This window comes from Rhea pennata, chromosome 7 (assembly GCF_028389875.1).
Source record: "Rhea pennata isolate bPtePen1 chromosome 7, bPtePen1.pri, whole genome shotgun sequence".
In the NCBI taxonomy this organism is placed as follows: domain Eukaryota; kingdom Metazoa; phylum Chordata; class Aves; order Rheiformes; family Rheidae; genus Rhea; species Rhea pennata.
The window spans coordinates 36,880,130-36,906,692 of record NC_084669.1 but is presented as its reverse complement, the minus strand read 5'-3'; the positions used below and the strand labels follow the sequence as shown (position 1 = coordinate 36,906,692).

Below are 26,563 nucleotides of genomic sequence, written 5' to 3'. Positions count from 1 at the left end.
GCACGGGCGGGAAGTGCCACGGCAGAACATAAACCTGTTACGGCGTAAAAGCCGGCCAACGGGTCATCCCGGGCGGGAGCACCCGCGCCGCAGGAGAGCCCGGACGGCCGCCGACGCGCGGCCCGGCCGAGCCTCGAGCAGCCGCTGATCCTGCGCGGGGCTCGGGCGGCAGGCGGCACCCACTCGAGCCCGGACGGACTGACGGCCGGGCGCCCTCGGGGCCGCGCCGGGGCCGCGCCGGGGGCCGTCGGGGCCGCGCCGGGGGCCGTCGGGGCCGCGCCGGGGCCGCGCCGGGGGCCGTCGGGGCCGCGCCGGGGGCCGTCGGGGGCGCGGCGCCGCTGATTGGCAGCGTCGGCCCTGCCCACAGCCCGCCCCCACATCCTCCTCCTCCTCCTCCTCGTCCTCCTCCTCCTCCTCGTCCTGCCCCTACCCCAGCGCGGACGGACGGGCGCGGACGGACGGACGGACGCGGAGCAGCGCGCGCGTGGCCGCCGCCGCCGCCGCCGCCCCCTCGTCGGCTGCCGGCCCCGGGCGCGGGGCCCCGCCGCCCCCATGGGGGGCCCGGGCCGCGGGGCGCCGCCGAGCGCCGCCGCCGCCGTGTAGCGGGCTGCGGCTGCGGGTGCGCGCGGCGGCGGGTGCGCGCGCGGCGGCGGCGGCGGCGCGCCCCGAGCGGCGGCTGGAGGCGGCGGTGCAGGTAGGGGCCGGCGCCACGCGCGCGCGCGCGTCCCGCGGGGGCGGCGGCGGGGCCTCCGGCGCGCCCCGCGCAGGTGCCGCTGGCGGCCGCGGTGCTGCGGCGGCGCCGCTTTGGCAGGAGCCGGGCGAAGCAGCGGCGCTTTCCGCCTTCCGCCCCTGGCTGCAAAAAAGCGACTTTTTACGCTTTTTTCCCTTTCTTTTTCTTTTTTTATTTTTCCCCACGAGAGCCGCCGGCGCGCAGCGCTGCCCACGGGCGCCGTGGCGGCGGGCGCGTGGCGCACGCGTGGTGCGGGCGCTCGGGGGGCTCGCGCGACGCCCCGGCCGCCGCGCGCTCGCCCTCGCGCCGGAGCTGGGCGAACGCCGCCTCGGGCCGCTCCGTGCGACGCTCCGACGTTGCAAACCCAACGCGGGGTTCGCAGCGCCCGCGCCGAGCCCCGCCGGGATGCCCTGCGGCCAGCGGGACGGACGGACGGACAGAAACCCGGGTCCACGACGCCTCGCAGCCGCTTTGCCTGGAGCTTCGGGGCCGGCTTGCGCGGCTTTGCCCCGGCGGACCCCGTTTAAAAGCCGCGAAGCGGAGGCGGCACCGCGGGCCGAGCGCGCCGGCTGCCCGGCGGGAGCGCTGCCGGCGTGCCGGGGGCCGCGTTTCCTTCCCGGAAAGCGGGAAGCGCCTAAAAATAGCCGGCAGGTCTCCGCTCGGGATAAATGCCCCTTGGCTTAGGGTGGTGTGAGCGAAGCGGGGCCGCGCCGGGGAAGCGCGCGCGCCTGCGGAGATGCCCGCGCGCATAAGGCCGCCGTTGTGCGGCGGGAGCTGCGGCCCCGCGGAGGGGGCCCTGTAAGCCGATCCGCGCCGGCGGTTTGCTGCGAGCAAAATCACCGTGGGGGGGGGGGGGAGAAAACCCACCGCCGCCACCGCCCCGCGGCGAGCGCGCGCGCGGGGCCTCGAGACCGCGGCCGGAGGAGCGAGCGCGCGGCTGACGCCTGCTCGCGGAGGCTTTTGTTCCTGTTTCCAGTGATGCTCTTAGACAGAAGCGCTCGCTGCAGGAAACAAACAGAGAGAGAGAGAGAGAAAAAAAAAAAAAGGAAGCCCAGGAGTCTCATCTTACGCGTTTCCGTACGACCCGTCGCGCCGCGGGTCGGGCAGAGCGGGCGCTTGCGGCGCACCGCTCCGTAACTTTGCAAAAAATCCCCCACGCGGGGATTTCTTTTCTTTTCCCTTTTTTTTTCCCCTGCCCCTTCCCCTTCTCCCTGCCACAACGCGAGGAGTTTTGGCCACCCCCTGGCCACACGCGATTTGCAGGGACCAATGTTTGGAAAGCAGCAACCCCCCCCCCCCGGCTCTGCAGAGAGGCATCCTCGAGTGGGAGCGAGGATGCAAAAGCCTGGCAAAGCTTTTCCCGTTCGCCTGACGCTCCTCCGGGACGCAAGCACGGGCCACGGGAGATGGCGAGCAGCCCGCTTCCCGGGAAAAGAGTAAAGGGAAGGTGCTGACGAAGGGTAGGCTGAGGCGGCGCGTGCTTTCAGCTTTGCAGGCAGAGGCTCGGGAAAAAGAAGCCGGCTTGCAAATCAGGGGGTCGGGGAGGGCTGTGAGCTGAGGTCCCTTCGCAGCAACGGCAAGCGAAATGCATCACTTCTCACCTGTTTTCTCTCTCTCTCTCTCTCTCTCTTTTTTAAAAAAATATTTTTAATATTTTTTTTCCTTCTTTTTTCTTCCCCAATAAAACCAACCGTTTCCTTTGCCTGGGAACAAAACAAGTCCCGTTCCCACAGCGCCCGTGGGGGTTTGACGTGGACGGTCTTCACCGGGCCGGAAAGGCGTGGAAATTCCCGGCTTGCTGCGTATTTCAGTGCAAAACTCCCGGGTGCCGGCGAGGACCGAACGCGTGACCCGTTTTCCGGCTGCCTGCTTTGGGTTCATCCCTGGCTGTTTCAGCAAGCCAAAAACCGTGCTGCAGGCCCCCCTCCCCCCCCAAAAAAAAAGAGAAAAGAAAAAAAAACGAGAGAAAGAGAAAAGCCAAGTTCATCCGGAGAGCCTCGCGGGCACGGGCGCGTTTTTCTGCTCGCGGTGGATCCCGGGCTGGTGACGGGGATGGGAAGGGCGCGAGCGCGGGGGCGGGCAGCGAGTCGCCCGTCGGGGGCATTTTGGAGAGTGCAAATAGCGATTTGAAGAGAGCGGGGGCCTGTTCAATTCCCCTCCTTTCTTCCTGGCTGAAGTCACGTCCTTCCGCGCTTCCGCAACGCCGCCTTTCCGGGAGCCGGCGCGGGAACCGGCCGCTCCCGCTCCTGCTCCCGCTCCCGCGGGAGGCGAGCTTCGGCACGGCTGCTCGGCGCCTTTCCAGAGCAGCCGAGAAACCCGGGCAGCGAGTTTGCGCCGTGCTAATTTCGGAAGCGCAGAGCTACCCCGTCGTTTCGGAAGGGTGTAATTTGGGGTTCGGGCAGGCGCTGCCGAGTCCCGGGGAAAGGACGTGTCGCGTTGGCGCAGCGAGGGAGAGGATGTTTCTCTGCCCTGGGAGGAAAGGGGAAGCAGAAGCGGATTGCCCCGGAGCCTGCCAGGACGTATATTTGTGTGTGTTATCGCAAAGCCGAAGCGTTGCGACTCCCTGAGGTATCCGCTGCCAAAAGCCGTATGGAAAAGGTCACCCGGAGAGTCAAAAGTTTGGCGTCTGGAGGTTCCTGTTTTTCAAGACGCGCAGAGCCAGGCTAAGCGCAGAGGGAGGTCTGTGCGGCCCAGACCTTGTTATTATTTTTTCTTTCCAGAAAAGCGATGCTGCGCATCACGGTTTGGACCAGCCAGTGCCGACCGGCCTCTTGCTTTGGCACCTTTGCGTTTTATAGCGGTCAAACCTCAGCTCAGGTGGGTCGGTGGCGAAGGAGCAGGGAAAATTTTTCATTTAACTATTAAGGGAGAGAAAAAAAAAAAAAAGAAGAGGAAGAGAGGAAAATAATAACAGTAAAAAAGGACGCGGCGGAAGGACGGACAGATTTATGGGTCCCGATTCCTGCCGCCGACAATGCGGCTGCCGGGCAAGCGCCCGCCGGGGACAGATGCATCCTGCAGCTGCGGCCCCGGCGGCCGGCCCGGCTATATTTAGGCGATTGTTGGCTCCGTCTCTGACTCCCGGCCAAGCTCCCGGGCTCCGGTGCGAGTTGGCGGCGCGCGAGCTTTTCCCGGAACGGGGCGGTTTTCCCGGGATATCTCGCCGGAAGCGCCGATCCGTCGCTCGCTGCGGGGCGTCCGACGGCCCGCGGGCGCGAGGAAGGGCGTGCGGGCAGAATTCCCAAGCGCGTAACCGCAGCCTGTTCGCTGCCGGTTTTTCCCCTTTGTGGCCGTTTATGCTGCGAGCAGGAAGAAAACAGCGGATTTTTATTTAAGGGCAGTATGCGAGTGTTTCCAAGGAGGTAAAAATCCAGCAAGCCGCTCTCAGAGCCGGTTTGCGAGGCGGCGGAAGCGGCTCCGAGCGCTTGTCGGGCTGGGTTAACGCTTGTTCGTTAACGCGGATTTTCCAGCCCATAGTGTGTCTCTGCGCTGTTGAGCTCCAGTTCAGCGCGAGCTGGAGAACTGGTGGCCAAAGCAAGAAAAATGCCTTTGCTTTGGGTTTCCTCGCCGGTAGGGAGGGGGGAATACCCGCGAGGGGCGCCGGAGCTGCTCCGCTGCGGACGCCCGCCGGCTCGTCCCAAGCGGCGCGAGGTGCTTTCGCCGCCGCCGGCTCGGAGGATGCTCCAGCCCGAGCGTTTCGCCGGCTTCGGGGCCGAAGGCGGGCGGCAGGCGTGCGCGCGGGCTGCTCCGGCCTGGAGCCGAGGGCTTGGCCGAAATGCTTCCTAATCATTGCTCGCTCCTGAAGCGTTTCTGCCCTCTCCGCCTTGTTCTTCCGCGCCGCTCCGGCGCCGCCCGCGAAGCTGCCCGGGGTTATGGGTACAACCGCCAGCACGGCCCAGCAGACGGTCTCGGCGGCCGCCTTCGAGGCCGTGCGCGGCGCCGGCGCCATGGAGGACCAGCGCTCCCTGAGCCTCCACTCCTTCCCGGCCGCCGGGCTCCACAACAGCAAGGCCAAGTCCATCATCACCAACAAAGTGGCGCCCGTGGTCATCACGTAAGTGCCCCGCCGCCTCCGCGCGCCCGTCCCGTCCCGTCCCCGGACGTCTCGCGCGGCGCTTGCCGCCCCGGGGACCCTCCCTGAGCGGCGGCCGCTTGCAGGTACAACTGCAGGGAGGAGTTTCAGATTCACGACGACCTGCTGAAGGCCAACTACGCGGTGGGGCGCATCTCGGAGGCCACGCCGGAACACTACCTCGTGCAGGTGGGCGCCGCGCGAGGCGAGACGGAGCTCCCCGCTCGCGCCGTTTTGCCGGGAGGGGAATTCGGCAAGGGGAACGTCAAGTTGTCGCCCGGTTGGTTGAACGCGCGTCACGGCGGCGGGCAGAGCGGCCACGGGTGGAGATGCGCTGGGGCATCTGGGGAGGCTTTGCTGGGCCGTGCCGCGGCCCGTCGAACCGGCCTTCGGGCAGAGCCGTGAACCGAACCGCCGCGGGCTTGCTGCCGGCTCTTCCCGGCGCGTCTCCGCGCGTTGCGCTTGCATCCCGCCCCATTTTTTTCCCCCCTCCCCCTACCTGCACCCGTTACTTTGCAGGGGAAATATTTTATGGTCAAGGATGTATACGGTAAACTAGACGTCTTGAACACTACCGGCAGCTGCGGCGCTCCGAATTTCCGGCAAGCCAAAGGCGGATACGCGGTGTTCGGCATGGGGCAGCCCAGCCTCAACGGGTTCAAGCAGGTGCTGCAGAAGCTGCAGAAGGAGGGCCACAAGGTCGGTGCGCGAGGTGGGATCCCCGGTCCCACGGGCGCCCCGCTCCGCTCCGCTCCGCTCCCGGCTTCCCGTGGCCGCGCGGAGGCTGACGGCCGGCGCGTGCCTGGCTCGTTGCAGGAGTGCGTCTTCTTCTGCGTCCGCGAGGAGCCCGTGGTCTTCCTGCGCGCGGAGAGCGACTTCGTGCCCTACACGCCGCGCGGCAAGGAGAACTTGCACGAAAACCTGCACAGCCTGCAGCGGGGGGTCAAGGCGGAAAAGCTGGAGCTCGCCATCCGGAAAGAGGTGATCGAGGGGGCCGCCCCCACCCGCTCGGGTTCGGCCGAGAGCCGGAAGGCCGAGGCCGGTCCGTTCTCACGAGGCGCGTTTTGGGGCCGGCTCGCCCGGCGGCCGCCGCCTGCCTTGCGGATGCGGCCCCAGGAGAAGGGGCGTACGCGCCTCCCGCTGCCGACCCGCCGCGTGCCGAGGGCCGACTCGCCCCGGGAGCCGCGCCGGCGCTCCGGGCAGCGGTCGCCGGCGAGGCAGCGGGTTTTGACGGCCGGGCTCGTCTCTCGAAGCTCCACGACTTCGCGCAGCTGAGCGAGAGCACGTACTACGTCTACGACGACATCGAGCGCTTCAAGGACGAGCCGCACGCCGTGAGGATCCAGTGCGAGGAGGACATCCACGTGACGGAGGAGGTCTACAGGAGGCCCATCTTCCTGCAGCCGTCCTACAGGTACTCCCGGGAGATGGACCTCTGAGCGACGTGATGTGCAGGAGAGCCTCTCCAGGGGTCCTCTTGGGCCGTGCTCCATAACGAGCGGCTCTTCCTTGTGCCTGGTAGGTACCATCGGCTGCCCTTGCCTGTGGACGGGGCTCCTGCCGAGGCCCAGTTTGATGCCTTCATCCATTTCCTCAGGGTAAGGTCCACAGACAGAGCCCCACCAGTGCTGGGAGGGTTTGCAGCTCCCGAGCACCGCGTGCTGCTGCAAAGAGGTGTTTTGGGGGCAGCTGAACCCAAAATATACCCAGTCAGTGGTTATTTTGGGTTAGGTTTTTCTTTTTTTTGGTTCTCTTCGCCCATAGAAGGATCTCGCTCCTAGCTGAGTTGCGCTAACATTTTCCTGATGTTCCCGTCCTCCCCCAAGGAAGCACTTTTAGCCTCGCCCTAAGCACCAAGCAGCTGCTCACGGGGGTTTTTGGCCGTGCTCGCGTATTTTCACTCCAACGCGGAGTAGCAGGAGGTCCGGTGAGCTGGGCTGCACCGAGGGCACCGCTGTACCGGTGGTGCGGACCTTTCTCCCTGCAGCTTCGTGTGCTTTCACGTGCTCCCTGCCTTCCGCGGCCGCCTGCTTGCAGGCGCTCGGACCTCACCGGTTTTGTAGGCGCGGACCTCTGGGCGCCCCTCGCTGTGCTAAGGCTGGAGGAGACCCACACGTCTATTTTTCTGTTTACTTCTCCGTGCAAGCCCACCTGCCCCCTCACCGCTTCCCTCCGGCCACAGGTTTCTCCGGGGAGCCCGTCGCGTGGTGTTCGGAGAGGCCGTCTCCGGCCGCCTCTCGGTAACTTCCCACGTGGGCTGATCTCACTCCAAGTGGATTTTTGCCTTTATTATTCAAGTCCTTTATAAATAAATAATAATAACCCAACACGCAGGCATAGTATCGCTGGGTTCTGCCCTTCTGAACTAAAACAAAAATCCTTTCCTGGCAAAATAGCTTCTGGGAAGCATCAGCTGGAAGTTTGCAGGTGCTAGAGGAGTTGCAGCCTCCTCCGTCTCCTGTGTCCCGCTTCTGCCCTTCCGTGGGCTGTGGCTGGGGTAGGACACACGTGGCCAGGAGATATGGGTCCCCTGTTTGGGGACCGGCCAGTACGCAGTGCCGATGCCTCGGCGCGGTCCCCCGCGGCAGGAGCGAGGCCGTCCCACCCCTCCATGGCCCGGTTGTGACGCTGGCCTCCGTGGGAGCCCGTCGGGTCTCCTGGCCGCTGCGGGGAGCTGGGTGCTGCCCCTGCGAAGGGTGTCCGGCGCAGCACGCTTGTGTCTCCTCTCCTCAGGAGAGCCCAAACCTGCTGGTGCTGCACGACGCCGCCGGCAGACCCCCGCCGGCTCTGCTCTTCAGCTGCCAGACCGGCGTCGGCAGGACCAACCTGGCCATGGCCCTGGGCACGCTCGTCCTCCTCCACCACAAGGGAGCAACGCAGAAAGCGGAGTAAGCGGGAAGGCCCTCCTGGGACGAGAGGGGCCCTGCAGTGTCCTCCAGGCTGGCCCTTCTCCTCCCTTGGTCTGGTCCCTCACCTGCTGGTAGCCTGAGAAGAAGGGGAGATGTAGGGTACTGAGGGGAAGATGCCCTGACCCAGTGCAGAGCCTTCTGCTGCAACAGTGCAGCGTGTCCGTGTGTCTGATTAACCCATGTGGAGCTGCAGCAAGGGTCAAGCTGAGTGCTCCTCTGGCCTTAAATACTCTGAAGTGAGGAGAAAAGTCCTGCTTGCTCACAAGCATCAGGAATGTCTCAGGTTACCCTGGCCCTTGCCCTGAAGCAGGTGCAGAGCTGCCTGGATGAGAGGAGGAATGCCCGTGGGCCATGGCATGGGTAGGAGATGTGCTGCCTGGTGACGCGGTGCGTGGGGCATGCTTCAAGGAAGGGCAGTCTCCTCTGAAGCGCTGGGGTGGCCTGAACATGAAAGGAAAGTGGAGGAGGGAAGAGATGATGACTCAAGTCCTGTTGCTCTCGTTTGATCTTCTTTTTCTTCTTCCCCAACTCCAGCCTCCCCCATCCAGCTAAGACGTCTCCGAGGGAGAGGTTTCGGGTTATTCAAAACTTCATTGAGATGGTACCGAAAGGCCAGCAGATAGTAGAGGAGGTGAGCGGGTGTCTGTAAAACCCATGGCAAGCACAGGAGCGTCCTTTCGGGTAGCGAAAGTGCTCTCAGCCCCTGATGTGGCTGAATCGCCCCGTCTGACCGGGCTGCTGGAGGAGAGAGCTACGGGATGGGAGATGGGGGGAGAGAAGGGGCAGCGGGGAGAGGGTGAGATCTACTCCCCTGCCTGCCAGGGATCCAGTCACCAAATTTCCGCTTGGTCCTTGCAAGGTGGACAGCGCTATTGCCTTCTGCTCGGAGATGCACGACATGAAGGAAGCTATCTACGAAAACAAGAAGAAGCTGGAAGGGATCGGAGAAGACTACCAGATCCAGGTAGGGCGTGGAGGCGCGCTTGGGGGCTCGCGTCCGCCGAGACCGGTGCTCGGGGCGGGGGCACGTCTCTGGGGAGGAATAGCAGCAGACCGGGGTGGGTGGGGGAACGTTAGCGTCTCCGATGCGTCCCGAGTTTCGGGGCCCTGCTCGCAGGACGGCAATTCACAGCAACGTTTTCAGGAGCGAATAATAAGAATGTAAATTATGGAAATCCAAAACTTCCTGCGATCTGGAAACTTCCCAAGGCCGTGAAAAGCTGAGAGGCCACGGGTGCTTTTTATCCAGTCATTTAAAAAACCCGTAGGGCATCCAGTTGAACAGACTGGGGTTCGGGGGAAAACCTGGCTTTTTCTGTTTAAAAAAAAAAAAAAAAAAAAAAAAGAAAAAAAAAATGCTGCTTTTGGTAAAACGGCCTTGGGGGCAAATATCCTGGTTTCACCCTCTCTAAAACAGGCAGATTGATGCTGCCTTGCTGCTGAGACTTCGGGAGCCGGGGTTGAGCGCTGCGTAGAGGTTTTGTTGCTGTTGAGGTGAATAACTGAGGGTCAACCTCTCCAATCTGTGTTTTTGTTGGTTTTCTTTTCTGTTGTTTTTTTCCTTTCCATCTCTCGTTTTGAAAAGCAAATACGGCCGCTGGAACAAGGCTGGCTAATGCGCAGCGGTGGCTTGGCTGGGTCCTACGCGAGCTTCTTCTATCATTTTTTTTTCTTTCTTTTTTCCTCTTTTTTTTTTTCCCCCTCCGGAGATTGGTTTTTCCCTGTAAGCGATTAACGCGCAGCTAGAGCGGCGTGCGGGTGCCGGGGCGGCTTCGGGAAGGCAGCGGGCAGGGCGAGCGCGCTCCCCGGGTGTCGGGACGGCAAAGCCCCGTTAAAACGATGAAGCGGGCAGGAAGCGTTTGCTGCCACTGCTAGGGCGTTTTGTGGCAAACGCCGAATTTCGCCCTCGGCCGCATTTTTGGGGGGGAATTTGGGCATGCCGGCCCGCACCTTTGCCCGCTTTGGCTTCGCCCGAGCCGCCCCATCCGAGCCCTTTCCCCGGCTCCCTGCCCGCCCGGCACGGCTGATCCGCCGTGCTGGGGATGGCTGGTGTATGTCCTCTCCGACGGTGGAAAATAAACGGCATGGGATTGCCGTAAATTAGCCGGGAGGAGTGTTTATTTGAAGTTTGACTGCAGCAATAGCACTTTTTAAACAGTGGCAGGGGGCCAGGAAAATGTGCTCACTGGACGCGGGCGGCGCGCGAGGGGTGGAGGGGGAGCGAGGGAGATGAGGAGCGGGGTGAGGGAAGAGAGGCTGATCCTCCGCGTCGGGAACCGGGGGGACCCCAGTAGGGCTGGTGGGTCTTCGGGTCGTGCTGGTGGGGCTTGGCCGTGCTGAAGCCCTCCTGAGCGAGCTTTCACAGCCGTAGGTGCTTTCCGGGAAAGGAGAAGCCTTTCTGGGCACACAAGGGTTGTCTCGTCCTGCAACGGGTGTTTCTGCCCTGGGTCGAATGGCAAAAGTGGAGACTGAGGTCCTCCAGCAACGGCAGATCGGTGCGGCATGGTGGCCGGGTTGAGCCTCAGCGCGCGGGCAGATCTGCGGGACCGGGCTCTGCATCGCTTTTGGCTGTGCCCTGCTCCCGAGCTGTTGCCTGGGTTAAATAAATCTTAACGGATTGTTGCCCCCTTTCCTTAGAAGTCTGTTTATGGGGCCTGTTGTTGCGCTTTTTTACCCGAGGCAAATCTCTAGTACTGATTTTACTGATGGAAACCAAGCGCCTTGAGGTGGGGGGAAGGAATCTCTCCGCTGGCGGTGCGGACGGCGGTGAAACCCGGGACCGCTTCCATCGTTACAGGCTTTGTTTTGAGTTTCCCAAGTGAGCAGGTTTCTCTGCCTCTTGATAAATGACAGCGGGCCGGATTTGTCTTGTGGATAACAAGTAAATATTCCTGAGTCGATTACATAATGTCAGCGACTTCCAAACGACGCTTGCCAAGTCTCCTTCCTCCCGCCGTGGCGCGGCGAAGGCTCTTTCTAAAGGCACAGTGCTGTCTTAGAAGATTTTTTTTTCCATGACATTTTGGAAGAGGGTTTTCGTTTGCAGGGGAGGATGGTCAAATCGGCATGGCCAGCTGAGCGGTCTTCGCAGGTGCCCATGTAACTCTCCCTTGGGCAAGCCGTGGTCTCCAGAGACTTTGAAGGAACATCATACTGTCCCATCGCTTAGGCTTTCCCTGGATTGTGTGCTCCTGTGGCTCAACCTGTGCTGGTGCTAGTGTTGCAGGGCATTTTTATGGGTCTTTTTTGGACAGAGAAGGTATTTTTAAGCTCCAAATCCCTGTATTTTGGATTATTGTTTCGCTCAGAAGTGCTCGAGTAGTGCATCACCTGACAGCGCCCAGCTTATGTTGCCTGAGCAGATGACCTGGGCGATCTTGGGTGGTCTCTGCCCTTGGTTCAAAGCTACCATCGCTGTGGCAGAGATAGCAGGTGTACCTGTGCGTTCCCATGCTTCCTCCCCTCTCATCTGGCAGGCCAGAGCAAGCGCATCTTCAGCCTCTCGATGCGGCCGTCCTCTTCTGAAAGAAAGCCCCACCGCAGCAAGACTTGCAATAGGCTTGTCCTGATTTTTAGCTTCTGCTCCGTGGAGGGCAAATTTGATGTTGAGTGGCAAAGCCCTGAAGCAGCTGCTGCCTTTGTATTGCGCAGTCTCCCCAACGGCGATATTTTAAGTGATATTTGCGCTAAGGGCGCTGCCTTCCTCAAACACGCGTGCTTGCTGCTGGCGTAGGAAGAGGCTGCTGCTCTGCTCTGTGCCTGCTTGTATGGAAGGTGTTTTCAGCTAAGATGCTGTAAAGCGTTCGACCGTGGCTCGAGAGGCTTGAGAGACCCAAGTCTGCTTTGGGTTTTGGTATTAGGCAGTCCTGTTTCAGGTGGTGTTGGATGTCCCGAGTGCCACCTGTGTTGTTTGCTTTCAGGGGAACAGCACCAAAGAGTATTTTCTCCAAAGGACTTTGCAGAGCCTTGAACGCTACTTCTACTTGATCGCTTTCAACTACTACCTTCACGAGCAGGTGAAAAGCTCCTTCCCCCTTTTATTTTACTTTCCCCCCATTTCAGCAGTGGGAGGGTGAGGGAAGGAAGGAACATCTCAGCTTCTGTGCTGTGATGGGCGGAAGAGGTGGGTGGTGCGGTGGTGGTGGCGTGGAGGCACGTGCGGGGCCGGGCCGTGGGCACCCCTCCTGACGGCGGCATCCCCGCTCTGCCCCCGCTGCCAGTACCCCCTGGGCTTTGCCCTCAGCTTCAGCAGGTGGATGTGCCGGCACCCTGAGCTCTACCGGCTGCAGGCCAACATGAACGTCTCGGAGCTCACCGTGACGGCGGAGCTCATAACCAAGGGGACGCGAGTGCTGGTGAGTATGTGTGCTGCTCCTCCACCGGGACAGGGCTTTCTCCTGCTCGTCATCTGCTGGCAACGGCTTGACACTCACTCGGGGACTCCCTGGGTGCTCTCCCTTGAAGCCTTTGCCTGCAGCACCCTCAGCATCAAGGTTGGATTGGGTGGTAGGAGCAAGATGTTTCTCCATTGCTGGGCAGATGCTTTCCCTGGAGTGCACTGAATCTCCTGGTCTCCTGCCTCTACTCTTAGAGAGCTGAATGGATGGGCAAAGGTCTATGCATGCAGTCGAGGGTCTGTCCCCCACAGCTGGGGTACCAGCACCCATGAGCGAACCTCAGGTGCTTGTGTAGATGGGCCTTCACATTTCTTGATACCCCCTAAAACATTATAGCCACTTCTGGGCGGCTGATGCAGGACGAGGAGGCACAGAGCTGCTTGTGGTGGTGCTTTTGCACGATACTGTGGCAAGCAAGCGTCTCCTGGGGTTGAAGCTCAGCTCTGGGGCTTTGAGCTTGCTGGTACTGAAAGGGTGGAGAGACGTTTCTTGAATGGGGGCAGCCGGTGAGGATCTGAGAGTCCCTTTGGAAAGCTCCGTTTTGGAGAGGGCAGCTGAAACGTAGGGGAGAGGCCGCGGGGCGCCCTTGGCACTGGGCTCGTTCTGCTGCAGGTGGCGGACGAGCGCTTTTCCCCGGATGTGCTGAGCACCGTCAAGGAGATGAGCGTGGCCAACTTCCGGCGGGTGCCCAAGATGTCCGTTTACGGGACGGCGCAGCCCAGCTCCAAGGTGAGGGGACGCTTGCTGGGCTGCATGCAGAATTTGCACGCTCAAGCCAGGAGGAGGTGCTGGTACTTCATTTTTGCTGCTCCTTCCTTTAGACTGTCGGGAGCGTCCTGCAGTACTTGACCGATGCCAAGAGGAAGCATTCCCACATCTTGTGGATAAACCTCCGGGAAGAAGTAGTCCTGGAAGGGAACGAACAAATCTACACCCTCAGGGAACCTGGGAACCTTGAACAACTGATCACAGTGCCTGTATCCTCGCCTGAGCAGCTAGAGGTGAGCCCCTGGCACCGTTCGCTACCTCGCTTTCCCTTCTTCTCCGTTCCTGGCCAAATATAGCAACTGCTGAAGATGCCCGAACTGCGTAACCTCCTGGGTTACGTTGCAAACCCATCCTAATTTGAGCGTATCAGGTCCTGTTAAATGGTGGGTTTGGGTACCGTATTGAAATGAGATAGGGTAATTTCTCCCCTTTAAAGGAATATCCTTTCCCAGGAATATCCTCATTGGACAGCTTTCAGCTTGCTGAGAAGTAGAAGCAGGAATGCCAAAGGCAGATATTTTACCTTAATCCAAACCCAAGCACAGGACAAGCGTTGACTGGGTGAACAGAGGTTTACGTCCATATATCTGGGACTGTTTGAAAGTTGCTGCCTGTATAAACACATCTGCCTGATGACTTGCCTGGCTGCTCTCTTGTGTTAAAAACCTTGTTCTCCTTGCCTGGGCCTCCCTTGTGTTCATCCTTCGCTTCTTGCTCCAATAACTTTGTCCCCTGGCCAGTATCAGCTAAATTTGACAGAGGGAAAGAGATCTCGTATTAAGTTCCTGTAAGCTTTATGCAAATAAATAAGTGGATGTGGGACAGAGGCATAGGTCATGTCCTCACTGAGGGAAAGGCTAATCTCCTCCTTCAAGGAGTCCTCTTGAGAGATGTCCACAGGAAGCCAGGCTTTGATAGTCCCTAACCCCACAGAGCTACTTGTTTTGGTTTCTTTTTGTTTTGTGGCGAGGGGAAGGAGTCCTATCGCATGTTGTGTTTGGCTCATGTGCTTCATATCTCCTGGAAGCATGGGACACCCTGGCTGATAGAAAACTAACCAACCAACCTGCTCTTTATGATGCTACATAAATAAATGATTCCTCAAAACTTTACTGTAGCTGCATAAGAGTTTGCAGAATGTGAGAGTAAAGCAGAGTTCCTGCCATGAAGAATTTATAGTGTGGGTTGAAAGGGGGTGTAAAAGGCACTCGGGCAAAGGAGAACAGATGTTCCCAGCTGGGCTTTGAAAGGAGATAGTAAGTGAGGGAGATCTGTCTGCCAAAAACATCACAGCCACGTGGAGGAACTCCGAAGTGTTGTTCCACTTGCTTGGAGAGATCAGCCTCCTGAGGTTCGTATCTCTCCAAGTAGGTTTTCAAAGCTGGAGAGCCAGTAGAGCTGTCTGAGGACCAACACATATGTGTTCTTGGGTCCTGGGCGGAAGAAGTGCTGGCCAGTCCCTGGAGCCTACTTTTATGTTGGCTGCAGGGTGCTGGGGAAGGTGGTAAGAAATCAATTATGGAAGTGATCAGCAGGAAATTTTGGCAGTGATTGGCCGGACAAAAAGTTGGGTGCTGCCTCCAAGACTACGTAAAAGGAAGGAGAGGAGCTAAGAGAGCGGGATGGGTGATGGAGATGTGTGTGTTTGTGCTCAGCCTCTCCGCTCCGCTTCACAAGGTGTCGTGCACCACCGGCAGATCCTGCTGTGAGAGGCGTGTCAAGCCGCGTCTCAAATGCGTGACTGTTAAGCTAGGCTGTGAACCGTGATGGCTGGGGACGAGAGGAGGAGCACAGGGTGCCTGAAGGTAGCCATCTCTAGATGTGTCCCCTCCTGTGCAAACTGCTGCTTTCCAAGAGCCCACAAGTGTGGGTATGTGTGCGGGGAAGATGTCTTAAATACAGGAAATGGTTGGGATAGGAGCGAGTCTAAGGGTGAGGGCTTCTTTGTCCTTTGCAGAAACTAGAGTCTACCTTGAAGAATGACCTGCTGAAATCCCAGAAGTGGCTGGAAGTTTACCTAGAAACAGAGAAGCAGATGAAGATGTTCAAGAGCTGCTTGACCATGCAGGAGATCTTTAATCAGCAGAAGAACGCGTGCCAGGGACTGATGTACCGACGGATCCCGATCCCTGACTTCTGCGCTCCCAAGGAGCAGGTAACGGAGGGGCAGGAGAGCGGTGCCGCTGGTGCCAGCCCTTTGCTGCCCACGGAAGGAGCTTTCTGCACCTTCCCCTCTGCTGCAGGCTGAGCTGCTCTTTGCCTCGCGTGTGCTAGGTGCCACCCAGCAGGGAGACCAAGTCAGCTGCCCGTTTCCAGCACGGGGAAATGGAGTCAGGGTCCATCTCTGGGGCTGTCGGGGACTGAGTGTTTGCAGCCTTCAGCGCGGGCTGGACTGCGATCCCGACAAGTGTCTGGGCTGCCAAAGAGCCGCTTGGAGCCCCCCAGGTGTTCCCCTGGGGGGGCACCTTCTCCCAGGAAACTTTGCTCCTGGCTGGTGCTCTGCCCCTCTTGCGTCTTCACACGTGCGCTCCCACCCGTGGGCACCTCTTGGCTTTGCTCTTGGGTGACCTGGCAAAGTGCTGCAGAAACCAGGTTCCCCCTCCGATAACCCTGGGGGCAGACGCAAGCCCGGAGCCTTGCCGAACGAGCCGCCCTCCTCAGATCTGCCCGCTTGCCCCTCCGCAGGACTTCGACCGGCTGCTGGAGGCGATGAAGAGCACCTTGGCCGAGGACTCCCGGGCAGCCTTCGTGTTCAACTGCCACAGCGGCAGAGGGAGGACCACCACCGCCATGGTCATTGCTGTCCTCACGCTGTGGCATTTCAATGTAGGTACCAGCGTGGGGCCAGGCCCTGGCCCTAGAGCAGAAGCTTTCCCCACGCTCTGCTCCGTGGCGTAAGGTTGGAGCGTTTAGGTGCTGGGGAGGCTCTGCAAAGTTTGCAGCAGTGTGCACTTGGTGCAAAGTGGGGGTTAAACGGAGTGTGGGGAGGGGTGGTGTTGGCTGCAGGAGGTGCACTTTTCCTATTTATCGGCCTTTTTCTGTGCGGTGCCAGCAAACAAGCTCCAAAAGATGAGCAGATGTGTCCTGGGTAACCCCTTTCCCCGTTCCTCAGAGCTTCTGGAGGAACTGGAAGAAGCTCTAAGTGCTCTGGAAAGGAAGGATGTGGCTCCCTTCTTACCTCCCTGCAAAAAAGGGGGGCCGCGACGCGGTGCGGCTGGAGTCCTGCCTCCCCCAGCCACGGGCCTGGGCGCCCCAGGACACTGCCCCGAAGGGAGAGGACCCCAGCCCTTGGCGGGGGGAGAAGGCCCAGGCCTGCCTGACCCTCCCCAATCGCTGCAGGGCATCCCCGAGGTGAGCGAGGACGAGATCGTGAGCGTGCCCGACGCCAAGTACACCAAAGGCGAGTTCGAGGTGAGTCCCTGGGGCCGTCCCTGCGCTGGCCGAGGCGGCGGGAGCCAGCCTGGGGCTCGGAGACTCAGACCGTTCGTTCCCGGAGGAGGCGCAGGCCATCGGCCGCCCGGGAGGGAGGCGGGCGCGGGGCGGTCGCCCGGGGCTCGGGCTACGCAGAGCGGGGCGGCGCGGGGCCGAATGAAGCCCGTGCCGCTCCCGCCCGCCCTCCAGGTGGTGATGAGAGTGGTCCAGCTCCTGCCCGACGGCCACCGGATGAAGAAGGAGGTGGACATGGCCCTGGACACTGTGAGCGAGACCATGACGCCCATGCACTACCACCTCCGAGAAATCATCATCTGCACCTACCGGCAGGTGAGCGGGACCTTGGCTGCTCCTCCTCCTCCTCCTTTTTTTTTTTTGTGTCCGCCCGGGGATGGGCTGGTGCCCCACTCCGTCTCGTGCTGTGCCGGGTCCCGGGAGGTCCAGCCGGGGCTGGCGCCGGCCCCGCGGCAGCACCGCTCGATGGCGCAGCTCTCCGGCGCGTTGCCGGAGGTGCCGGGCTCGTGCGGTGCCGGGTGCTGGTTCCTTCGGTGTCTGGCTCCTCGCTTGGTGCTGCCGCTGGAGCCGCGCGCGAAACTCTGCTTGGCGCCTGCCGGTGGCTGATTGAATGAGAGCTAATACCAAAAAATAGGAAAGCAGGTGACGGAGCAGAGAGGTGGTGATGAGCTGGTCGTTGCAGCACGTCCCGAGGAACGTCGTCCCCGCGGGCGCCTCCCGGCGATGCCGAGGGACGCGCCGGCACGCGGCCCTGCGTGGCTTTGGAGCCCGCTGCCTGCGGGAGGGTCACGCGGGGCCGAGCCGAGCCGGTCCGGCGCCGCGCCGCCGGCAGAGGGCAGGGACGGCCCGAGCGGCCGCGCCGGCTCCGGCTCCGGCGGCCGCCCCGGCGTTCGGCGCCGGCCCCACAAGCCGCACGGGAAGGGGCCGGGAGGCCTCCGCTCCGGCGGACATCCTCCGCTCCCCCCCCCTCCCCAGCCCTTTTCCCAGGCCTCGGGGCGGCTCTCGCCGGCTGTTGGTAAAGCTGCCGGCGTTGCTTCAAGCATTGCTCTCAGCGTAAAAGCTGCGCGTCGGTAAATGCCTTTCCGGCCCGTCCGGGCTCCTCTCTGCCCTGTACCATGCTGGCAGCGTGCTCGATTCTCCTTTCTGCGCCTTTTTTTTTTTCTTTTTTTTTTTTTTAATTTGCACTTTTGAACTCTGTTCGTCTCGCCCAAGAGCTGGAGGCCGTCGATGCTGAGGTTGGAAAGCAGATTTTAGCGGAGCAGTCCGTTTTAGTCGCCGGGGAAAATGCATTCCAGGCTGCCGAGAGGGAAGAAAAAAAAAAAAAAAAAAAAAAACAAAACCCAAGGTCAATATAAAACCTGGGAGATATTTTGGTTTTGCCTTTTTCACGAGGCTTCTTACCCGCTGCCCTGGGAGAGAAAACCCCAACCGCGTGCGCTGAGCTGCTGCGGAGCTGACTAGTTTGCAGCAATAGTTACTGTGCGCGCGCGCAGCGAGCTCGCCGCGGATAAGCGCGTAGCTTTTCTGTGTTTCTTGCTGAGGTTTTTTTTTTTTTTGTTTTTGTTTTTTTTTACCCTCATCTGTTTGGCATTAGCTCGTCTGGCCTCGCGGGGGGGGCGGACCGGATAGCAGCAGCGACGGCAGTCGAGTTTCGCCGCGCGCGCCCGCTGCGGACGGCGGCTCTGCCTGCTCGTGGGTTTCGCTGCGGCGTGCCGAGGGACCCGGCTCGATCCTCCGCGCCGGGACGCGAGGCCGGACGCTCGGCCCGGGCGGCCCCTCGCCGTTCCCGCGCGCGGTTTCGGGGCGCCTCGCGTAGCGCCGCTTCGGGGCTCGAGCCGTGGCCGGTCCGCGGCCCTGGATGTAAGTAAGGAGCTCTCCGACTTCAGCGAGGGGATGCCGTGGCGGGAGGAGCGGGGAACCGCTCGGAGCCGTGAAGCCGCCAGGCTGCTCCCAGAGGCTCCAACGCATCTTTTTTGGAAGAGGATTGCGCTGCTGTTCCCGTGACCTTCTTGCACCTCTTCCTGGCGCTTGGCAGTAATCCGTAACGCACGGGTGTTCCCGTGGCGTGTCCTGTTTCCCGGCCAGTCGCCCTGGGAACGTCCTTATGTCGCTGCGTACGTTTTCTGTTTCCCACCGCGTCGCCTCCTTCCAAACCGTCTCGTCCCAGCGGTTCTGGCCGCTCCATCCTTCGCGTCGAGCTTTGTCCGTCCCTGCAGGGCTGGGCTGGAGGACGAGGAGGTGGCCTCTGGAGACGGGGTCTCGCAGCCTGCAGGTGCTCGGAAGGGTCTCTGCCTCCTCCTCTGCGCTGGGCGAGACCGGCCCCATGTCCTGTACAAACCTCCTTTAATGTGTTTTTTCAGTAAATGTGTCCTGGGAGGCCAGGACACTTCATTTGTTTCTTTATTTTCCCCCCATCTATCTGTTTCCAGCTTGTACAGCTCTCCCCTGACCTTGCAAAGACACCTTTTTCCTTGTAAAGGGCTGCCGCAGGTGCAGGAAGGAGGACAAGCCTTGAACCTCCTCCTCGTGCCACACTGTGCACGTGAGAAGGGGCAGGTTTGGAGTCCACGGAGGGCAGTTTGCAGCCGAAAAGCTGGAAAAGCAGATCAGAGGATGGGGTCTGCAGGGAGGACTGTCTCAGGTCAGACCAACAGATGCAAGCTGGAAAAAATGAATGTGCTTCCAGGTGCAAGCGAACCCCTCTTAGGGCTTTGAGTGGGCTTTGATTCACATCTGCTGGCCAGGAGAGCTGGAGGAGATCCTCCCTCTATAACCCTTCCCGAGCCGAAACGCTGCCGCAGCGACGTGCTGCTGCCCGGGGAAGGGACCACAAGCGATGTCTATGCTCCCCGGGCTGCTCGTGTTTATTGGCTTTTAACTGGTGGCCACGGAGGAGGCTCTGAGGAGCTCGGTGTCTCCTGTGCGCCCAGCAAGCCGGCCGAGATGGGTGATCCAGGGAAAGCGCAGGGCAAGACAGGGCTGCCGTGGCGCTCGGGAGGGGAACGGGACTTGCGCGTGGTCTCGCGTGCAAAAACCTCTTGCAACGACCAGGAGGTTTCAAAACTTTTGCGGTGACTCCGACTAAAGCCATAGTTCAGCGCGTGCCCTGATTTGGTTAGAAGTGTGTGGATCGGGAGGAGATGGCGGTGAGACAGTAACTGCGCATCCGTGCGCGGGCGGGATGTGAAGTATGGAGACGCTCACGCAAAGAGCAGAGTTGGAGAAAGCGACAGTGCAGAACCCAAGCTGTACTCCCGAAAAGGAGCCAGCGCTGAGCGAGGCGCATCTGAGATGCAGGCGAAGTCAGGACAGATGGTTGCTCCTCTTCTGCTGGAGGTCACGACGCAGTGAGGCTCTTCTCCTGAAAACGCTCCCGCTGTGGCAGGCAGGAACCCCCGACCACGTAGTCAATTTGGAGAAGAGTTAAACAAGGGGATTACTCCTAGCTGCTGAGCAGGAACTGTGTACGCTAGGCATTACGCTAATGGACATTTAATGGGCTCGTGGTTCGTGTTTGGACAAACATCCGGTTGCAGTGAGCTAACAGCTCGGAAGCACGGGTGCTCTCCGAGGGCTCGCCGAGCCCTGCTGCGGGAGGCGCGCCTCTTCCAAGCACGTGCAAAGTTTTGAGGCGTATTTAGGTTTACGGTCTCCGAGCCGCTACGTGCAAGGGAAGCCCGCAAGGGTTTAGGGAAGGTCCGGGGGGGCTGGTGTCGTGCAGGCTGGCGCAGGGCGGGTGCTCGCAGAGCTGCAGCCCTGCAGGGGTGTTCGCATTTGAGCCCAGCTTTGGCAGCCCAAGAGGGAAGCGAGTCTGGTGGTCCTGGCCTGGTCTGCAGTGGATGATAGTGGTCTGCGTCGCAGCAAAATTCAGCAAGGCCTGGTGCCGGGAGGAGGCCTGGGGCTGGAAAGCGTTCGCTGGGAATCGCGTTACATCGTTGCCATGTTGCAAGGGAGGGATGGAGGGATGGCATCCCGCTTTCAGGCGCCATGTAAAACAGCGCGGGCTCTGAGCTGGGCACGGCGGCAGCCTGGAAAGCGCGGAGCGATTCCCTTAGCAGGGAACTTCTGCAGGAGCTAAAAGCAAGAAGTTAACTTTGTTGTAGCGCCGTGGCTCCCCTTCTCCGGCAAGGCCATTCCACGTCCTTCGCAGAGCTACAGCAGGTGCTTTCTCCCTGCCTTTTCTCCTCCTAGTTTCTGAGTTAGGTACCGGAGCAGGGGGACACGGCTCTGAGTCTTGTCCCAGCAGCGACGGGCTTCGCTGCAGAGTGACCTGCTCGTCGCCTTGAGTGCGTTGGCCTCGCGCTTGCCGAAGCGCTCTGCAGCTCTTCCTTGGTAAGAGGAAGAGCTCTCTTCTGCAGGTAGAATAATCAGCTAAAGGTCTCAGAACCGGTGAGTCCCTTTGGAAGAAGTAACCAACTTTGGCCTTTGGGGCCGTAAGGCCATCTCCAGCGATGAGGGGCCGTGATGAGACCTGCCTTGGGTAGCAGGTATCAAGAGCTTGCTCTTTCCAGAGCAGCAGATGCTGGCGGTTGTCAGATACTGAGCACAAGCTGGATCGGCAGTGGGATGAGGCCTGGGTTTTTACTGTATGTGTGTGTATATTTATACATATGTATATATAGATATATATTTTTTTCCCTCCTTTTCTCTCCTCTTTCTGCCCTGCTCCAAACCATGCAGCTGAGGTGCTGCACCCCGGCCGAGTTCAGGTTTGGGTCACCGCTAACTCTAATACCTCTTCAAAAATAGAAGTGAGGGCACGGTTTGCAGCCTGGGGTGGTGCCCGAGGGCTATTCCTGGCTCATCCCTGTGCTGGGCACAAACCCACGCCGCGCATATAGCAGCACCTGGTCTATTCTTGAGGTCTGCGCGGTGAAGGGGAAGTTTTTATTTGCTGGAAGCCACAAGCTAATGAGAGCCTGAGCTGCCAACCCGAAGCAGGAAAGAGCTGGAAGCATGCACTTATTTCTGTCCCCAGCGAAAAAGCAGTCCTGCCTTGCCAGATGGTTTCTGAGAGCCCTGGGGATGTGGTAGCGGTCAAGGGGTGCTAAGGTAGGTCAGCACCATGTGTGGCCTCGGCAGCACAGAAACCTGCTGCGTGACCACCTCTTGGAGGGTCAGGAAAGGGTGGACCTGCGCCTACCATCCTCCTGACATCGATGCAAGCCGGTTTTGTGCTGTCTGTGTGTTAGAGGTGTGCAGAAACTCTCAGCTTGTAACTCACAGGAGGTGCCTCCTGCTCTTGGGCTTGCAAGAGAGATTCAGCCCTTGAGGTTGCTTTCTCTTGAGCTGGATACACCTCGTGTCTTGGTCCTGTGGACCGTGCTTGGCTCTGTGGCAAGACGATGGGGAGGAGGGTTGGCTTGTGGCTGTATAAATGATATTTCCTAGCACAAGAGGTCCTTGTGAGTCCCTCCCACCAAATCTCTCATTTGAGCAGGCCGCCAGGGTGGAGAGCAGCGCCTCGGAGGAGAGCTTCGTAGGCTCACCTTGCACGTGGCTTTTCCACGGCGGTACCTCCTCGCCGGTTAACGTGCATTCCCGTTGCTTTCTGAAGGAGAAAGCAGTAGCGTTCCTGCCTCCTCGCTCCTATGGGCGTCCGCGATGGGCGCCTCTAGCAGCCTGCCGGGCACCAAGCGCTCCAAGGTTTACCTGTGGTCCGTTGCAGGGGAAAACGAGCAAGGAAGAGAGGGAGAAGCAGACGTTGCAGCTGAGGAGTCTGCAGTACCTGGAGCGGTACATCTACCTGATCCTATTCAACGCCTACCTGCACCTCGAGAAGAAGGACTCCTGGCAGCGGCCGTTCAGCGTCTGGATGCGCGAGGTGAGCCTTTCGCCACGTCCCCACCCGTACGCCGCCTGCACCCGGTCCGCGTCGAGGCTGGCGCTTAAATCACGTAATTTAATGGCTCCTTTTCGTGCCCCTCTGCTTGGTGCCCCCGTGCAGGGCTTCCTGCCTTGGAGCCCTTCTGCTGCTGCGTTGTTGGAGATACGGGAGTGATGCGGAAACCTCGTTGCATTAAGAGATTTTCCCAGCGTCTCTGAGCGGGGCCTGAGATTCGTCCCAGGGCGGTGGATCTGGGGGCGCTGCTCCTGTCCCGTGCGCAGCTCGCTCGCGTTTCGCGGCGGTTTGCGGCGGCGTGCCCGCCTTCTCCGCTGCCGGCGAGTCCTGCTCTCGCCCCGCTGACGGCCTCGGCGCGGTGTCCACCACGGAGCGGGGTGGCTCCTCCGAAGTGCCCTCCGCCGGCACAAACCTGGAGCTTGCTTTCCGCGCAGCGGCCGCTGCTCTGTTTCGTTCTCCTTATTTATTTACTTATTTGCCGATTTGTTTTTGCCCCGAGGAGCGTCGCCTGAGGAGGGACGCGCCGGGCGGGAGCGGCGGGAGCTCGGAGGCGGAGGAGGGGAGCGCCTGCCTGCTCCCCGCGCGCGCGGTGGGAAAAGCCTCGCCGCTGCGCCGTCTCGAGTCGCGCGCCGCTAATTCACGTTGGCATGTTTGATCTGCTCGGGGCGAGATGAAAGCGGCGGCTGCCAGCTCCGCTCACCGTCAGCGCCGGCCCCACCTCGCGCCAAGGGCCGGCGGCGGCGCCGGGGCGGGGGGGGGGGGGGGGGGACCCCGCGCCCCGGCCGCCCCCGCGCCGTGGCATCCCGGTTATGCCCGTGTTTGCATTGCCGGCGGCGGACGGGGCGACGCTCCTCGGCTCGCTGCGGGCGGCCGTCGTGCCTGGTAGCCCTCGCGCTTGCACGCGGGGCTGCCCCACGCTGCGCTTTTACCCATGCTTTTTTTTTTTTTTTTTGCAAGGGATGCAGTGATGCTTTTTTTTTTTTAATTTTTTTTTGCAAGGCATGTAGCGATGCTTTTTATTTTGTTTTACCGTTTGCAAGGCGTGCAGCGACGCTGCTTTTTGCTGCTTGTCCCTGCGTCTCCTGCAAGCGCTCCTCTCCTTGGCCGGTTTCAGCCAACTTTGGAGGGCCTCGAGGGCACGAGATCCCTGCAGGCCTCACGTCGCGAGGGTCCGCGTGGCACCGGGCGTCGCGGTCTCCCTGCTTTTTTTTTTTTTTTTTTTTTTTCCCCTAAGGCCGGCTTGCAGAAACCTTCTCCCTGCTGTGCTTTCAGGTGGCGGCCGGGGCCGGCGTCTACGAGGTGCTGAACCAGCTGGGATTCGGCGAGCTGGAGAGCGTGGAGGGCCAGGCGCTGGGTGAGCTCCGGCGCCGCTGGCGGGAGCAGAGCGCCGGCTCGCGCCCTTTCCGAGGAGATTTCGTGTAGGAGCCGGGGCCGCGGAGCCCGCCGGGCTGGGGAGGGGGGAGGTTTGGCCTCGAGGAAGGACTTTGCTTCCGGAAAGCACGGGGAGGGGAAGGGGAGAACCCGTAAGCTGCCTTTAAACACCCGACTCCGTGGGGTTCTTTTAGACGCAATAAAAGAATTGTAAATTAAAAAGAAACGCTCTCAGGCAAGTGTTTAACTGCGAGCGCTGCGTCACTTGGAAAGCATCTCTGCGACGCAAACGCACCATCTTCTGCGTTGCCTGATCGCACTGGCGCTACGTGCCAAACCTCTCAGGCCTCTCGCTCTCGTACTACCTCGCCGGTGCGGTGTTTAAGACAGGGAGCTAACGAGAAAAGGACGCGAGCACGGCGCAGGGCTGCGGGCGCCTCGGTCGCGGCGGCGGCGGCGGCGGCGAGAGCGCCCGGCTGCCGATCTGCTGGTCAGGAAGTAAACGGACCGGGCAGGAGCCTGTGCGAAGAGGAGGATGAAACGGGCTCCCGAGTACAAAAGCAGGAGCCCGCGCTCTGCCCCCGCTTTCATCCGCTGCCAGGGCCAGGAGGTGCAGACAGCAGGAATTACAAAGTGGATGGTGGAGGAGGGAAAAAAAAAATTAAAATAGCAAGAGACGCTTTTATTGAGCGTTGGAATCGTTCCTGCCGCTGCTGCGAGCACCCAAATTCCCGAGGGCTCCCTCGACAAAGCATTTTATTTTTGGCTTAACCAAGCATTTGGAGATTTTTTTTTTTTTTTTTTTTTAAACGCAAAGATATCTTTGGGGTATTTTGTGCCACCGCTGCCACGACCGTCTGGCCCTGCCACGTCCTCGGCGGTGCCGGAGCAGCTACCTGGAGCGACGGGGGAAGTCGCGGCCGCCGCGGATGCCGAAACGTGGCTGAAGTCAAGGGAAGGGTGAAAAACGCCGCAGGCGCCTGCGCGCTCGGCCGCGAAGCCCTTTCCTCGCCCGCTGTTGGCACGCGCGCGGGCTGGGGTAATGGAAACTCTTACCGCCGTTTCAAAAATTAACCCCCCCCAAAAAAAGGCCCCGACGGGACCCTCGCCACGTGGTTAAAACTATCGTTAGATTTTTTTTTGACCCATTAAAAAAAAATATATGTACAATTATATATGAACAAATGCAGCAGTTCCCAGCCGCACTCTGCATTTTGGCTTCCTGCCTTTTTTTTTTTTTTTTTTTTTTTTTTCATCAGATTTGGCTCCTTGAAAACGGCCCCCTGCTTGGCCCCGACGGCGAGGTAAGAACAGGTCTCTTCTCACCTCTGCCAGTTCTTTTATTTTTTTCTTCTCTTGTAGAAATCCTTGGAAGTTTGAATTCACATTTCTTTACGTTTTTTTTCATAGATAGAAAGGGAAAATATATCGAGGAGCCAATATTCCACTGGCACGGGGAGCCGCGCTGGGAAACCTGGTGCGGCTTGAGTTAAATCACTGCAGCTTTCGGGTGTGTGATATCTTCCTCTTGTGTGTGCGCCTTTTTCTTCTTAAAAAAAAAAAAAAAAAAAAAAGAATTACTATCTCTTCTTTAATGTGTGAAATGCAGAAGGGCACCGGGCCGGAGCAACCTCTTGCTTTGGGGTTATTTCCATTGCTTGGGAAGGGCTTTTTGGGGGTGCTTGCGTCGAGGCGAGCAACGCAGCGCCTTTGCAACCGCTTTTTTTTTCCCCAGCAATTCAAGGCAGGTGCGAAGATTAAAAAAGAATAACAATAATAATAAAAAAGAATAAAAAAAAATAAATAAAAAAGCAAGACCCCTCCCAGGCCCCAAACAGGCTTTGCGTGTGTATCGCGAAGGCGAGACGCGGCGGGTGGAAGGGGCTCGCGCTCTCGCGGGGCCCCGGCCGGTTCGCCGGGAGAGAGCGACGCCGGGGAGGCACGTGCTGCCGGGGGACGCCGCCGCCAGCAGCCCCGACGTAACCGCCCTTCCAAAATGATAACAACGAGAATTTCCACGTTTTTATTTCTACGAGGGGTGGGGGGCTGCTGCACCAGAAAGGCCGGCGAGGCTCTTGGCCCTCTGCGACGGGGGGAGCATCTGCGTCTCATTTCGTAGCTGAAAGAACAGTAATTAAGATGCTTTCGCGGAGCCAGGGCTTGGGGAACTAAAAATAGCAGCCGTGCGTGTGCAGTCCTGGCGCCGCTCATTGGGGGGAGGGGGGAAAGAGGGGGACCCCGGACCCCCCGCCGCCTCCCGGGCTCGTCCCTGCGAGGCTGCCCGGAAAACCGGCTCGCGGGAGTCGGGAGGCGCGGACGCCACCAACGCCTTGGCCGTGTCCTCCAAACGTAGCTTGGAGAAGCGAAAGGGGGAGAAAAAGGAAAAAAAAAAAAAGGAAGAAAAAAATGAATAAATAAAATAAGGAGGAAGATGAGGCTGCCGAGGAGCGGAAAGCTGGGGCGGCTGCGCGGGGGGCTGCCGAAAGGCGCCCGTTAGGAGAAGACCTCCTGCTCTCTGGAGGGACTTCCCCGTCACCGCTTTCCCGTCTGGGCCTCGGAGCAGAGCGCGGGGAGCTGGAGTCCTCGGAAAATCGCCGGGATGTGCAAAAAAAATTTTTTTTTGGGGGGGGGGGGAGGGGGGAGGTGACACGGCTTGGGCTGCACCCCCAGGGAAGGGGCCGCCTGTGGAGCGGGGCCCGGCCTCGCTCCTCGCCGAGGAGCCGGCGGAGGGCTGGGGCGTCCGCTTGGCTGAGGGAGCGGGGCGCCCCTGCCGCCCCGGCCGCCGCCGCCGCCGCCGCGGTAAATATTTGCTGTTTTAATCTAATCGCGGCGCCGCGTGCCTGAGGGATGAGGTCATGCTCGGGCGCTGCGGTGCGGCGCGGCCGGGGCCGGGCCCCCGCCGGGCCCCTTCTCCGGGCCAGCGGCGCGCGGGAGCTCGCTCCCTGCACAGGGCCACGGGTCCCCGGCCGCCGGCCGAAAGAACCCGCCGGAAAAAGAAAAAAGTATTTTATTTTATTCCCCCCCTTT

General features: G+C 60.3%; 1 protein-coding gene across 5 annotated transcripts; it reads left to right on the top strand.

Annotated features, from left to right (window-relative positions):
• Window positions 1-655: 655 nt before the first annotated feature.
• Window positions 656-23,970, top strand: PALD1 (phosphatase domain containing paladin 1). 5 transcript variants are annotated; one of them, XM_062580799.1, is made up of 20 exons: window positions 656-694; window positions 4,591-4,784; window positions 4,889-4,991; window positions 5,322-5,501; window positions 5,619-5,783; window positions 6,056-6,216; window positions 6,325-6,400; window positions 7,536-7,690; window positions 8,246-8,342; window positions 8,571-8,675; window positions 11,632-11,727; window positions 11,932-12,066; window positions 12,721-12,837; window positions 12,930-13,109; window positions 14,834-15,031; window positions 15,562-15,702; window positions 16,216-16,287; window positions 16,498-16,638; window positions 21,992-22,147; window positions 23,438-23,961. In XM_062580799.1, exons 2-20 carry the CDS (start codon window positions 4,603-4,605, stop codon window positions 23,585-23,587), a joined length of 2,610 nt encoding a protein of 869 aa, XP_062436783.1. In that variant the 5' UTR covers window positions 656-694; window positions 4,591-4,602; the 3' UTR covers window positions 23,588-23,961. The 5 variants fall into 5 exon arrangements, with proteins under 5 accessions (XP_062436783.1, XP_062436780.1, XP_062436781.1 ...); XM_062580796.1 differs by lacking the exon at window positions 656-694 and adding an exon at window positions 1,074-3,547 and having other exon boundaries at window positions 4,536-4,784; window positions 5,384-5,514; window positions 23,438-23,970; XM_062580797.1 differs by lacking the exon at window positions 656-694 and adding an exon at window positions 1,079-3,547.
• The last annotated feature ends 2,593 nt before the right edge of the window (window positions 23,971-26,563 follow it).

Excerpts from the sequence above, each read along its gene's own strand:
- PALD1 (XM_062580796.1), top strand. The coding sequence starts at position 3,458 with ATGCTGCGCATCACGGTTTGGACCAGCCAGTGCCGACCGGCCTCTTGC. Across the intron at positions 6,217-6,324 it reads TTCCTGCAGCCGTCCTACAG|GTACCATCGGCTGCCCTTGC; the intron begins GTACTCCCGGGA and ends TGTGCCTGGTAG. Across the intron at positions 8,676-11,631 it reads GAGAAGACTACCAGATCCAG|GGGAACAGCACCAAAGAGTA; the intron begins GTAGGGCGTGGA and ends GTTTGCTTTCAG.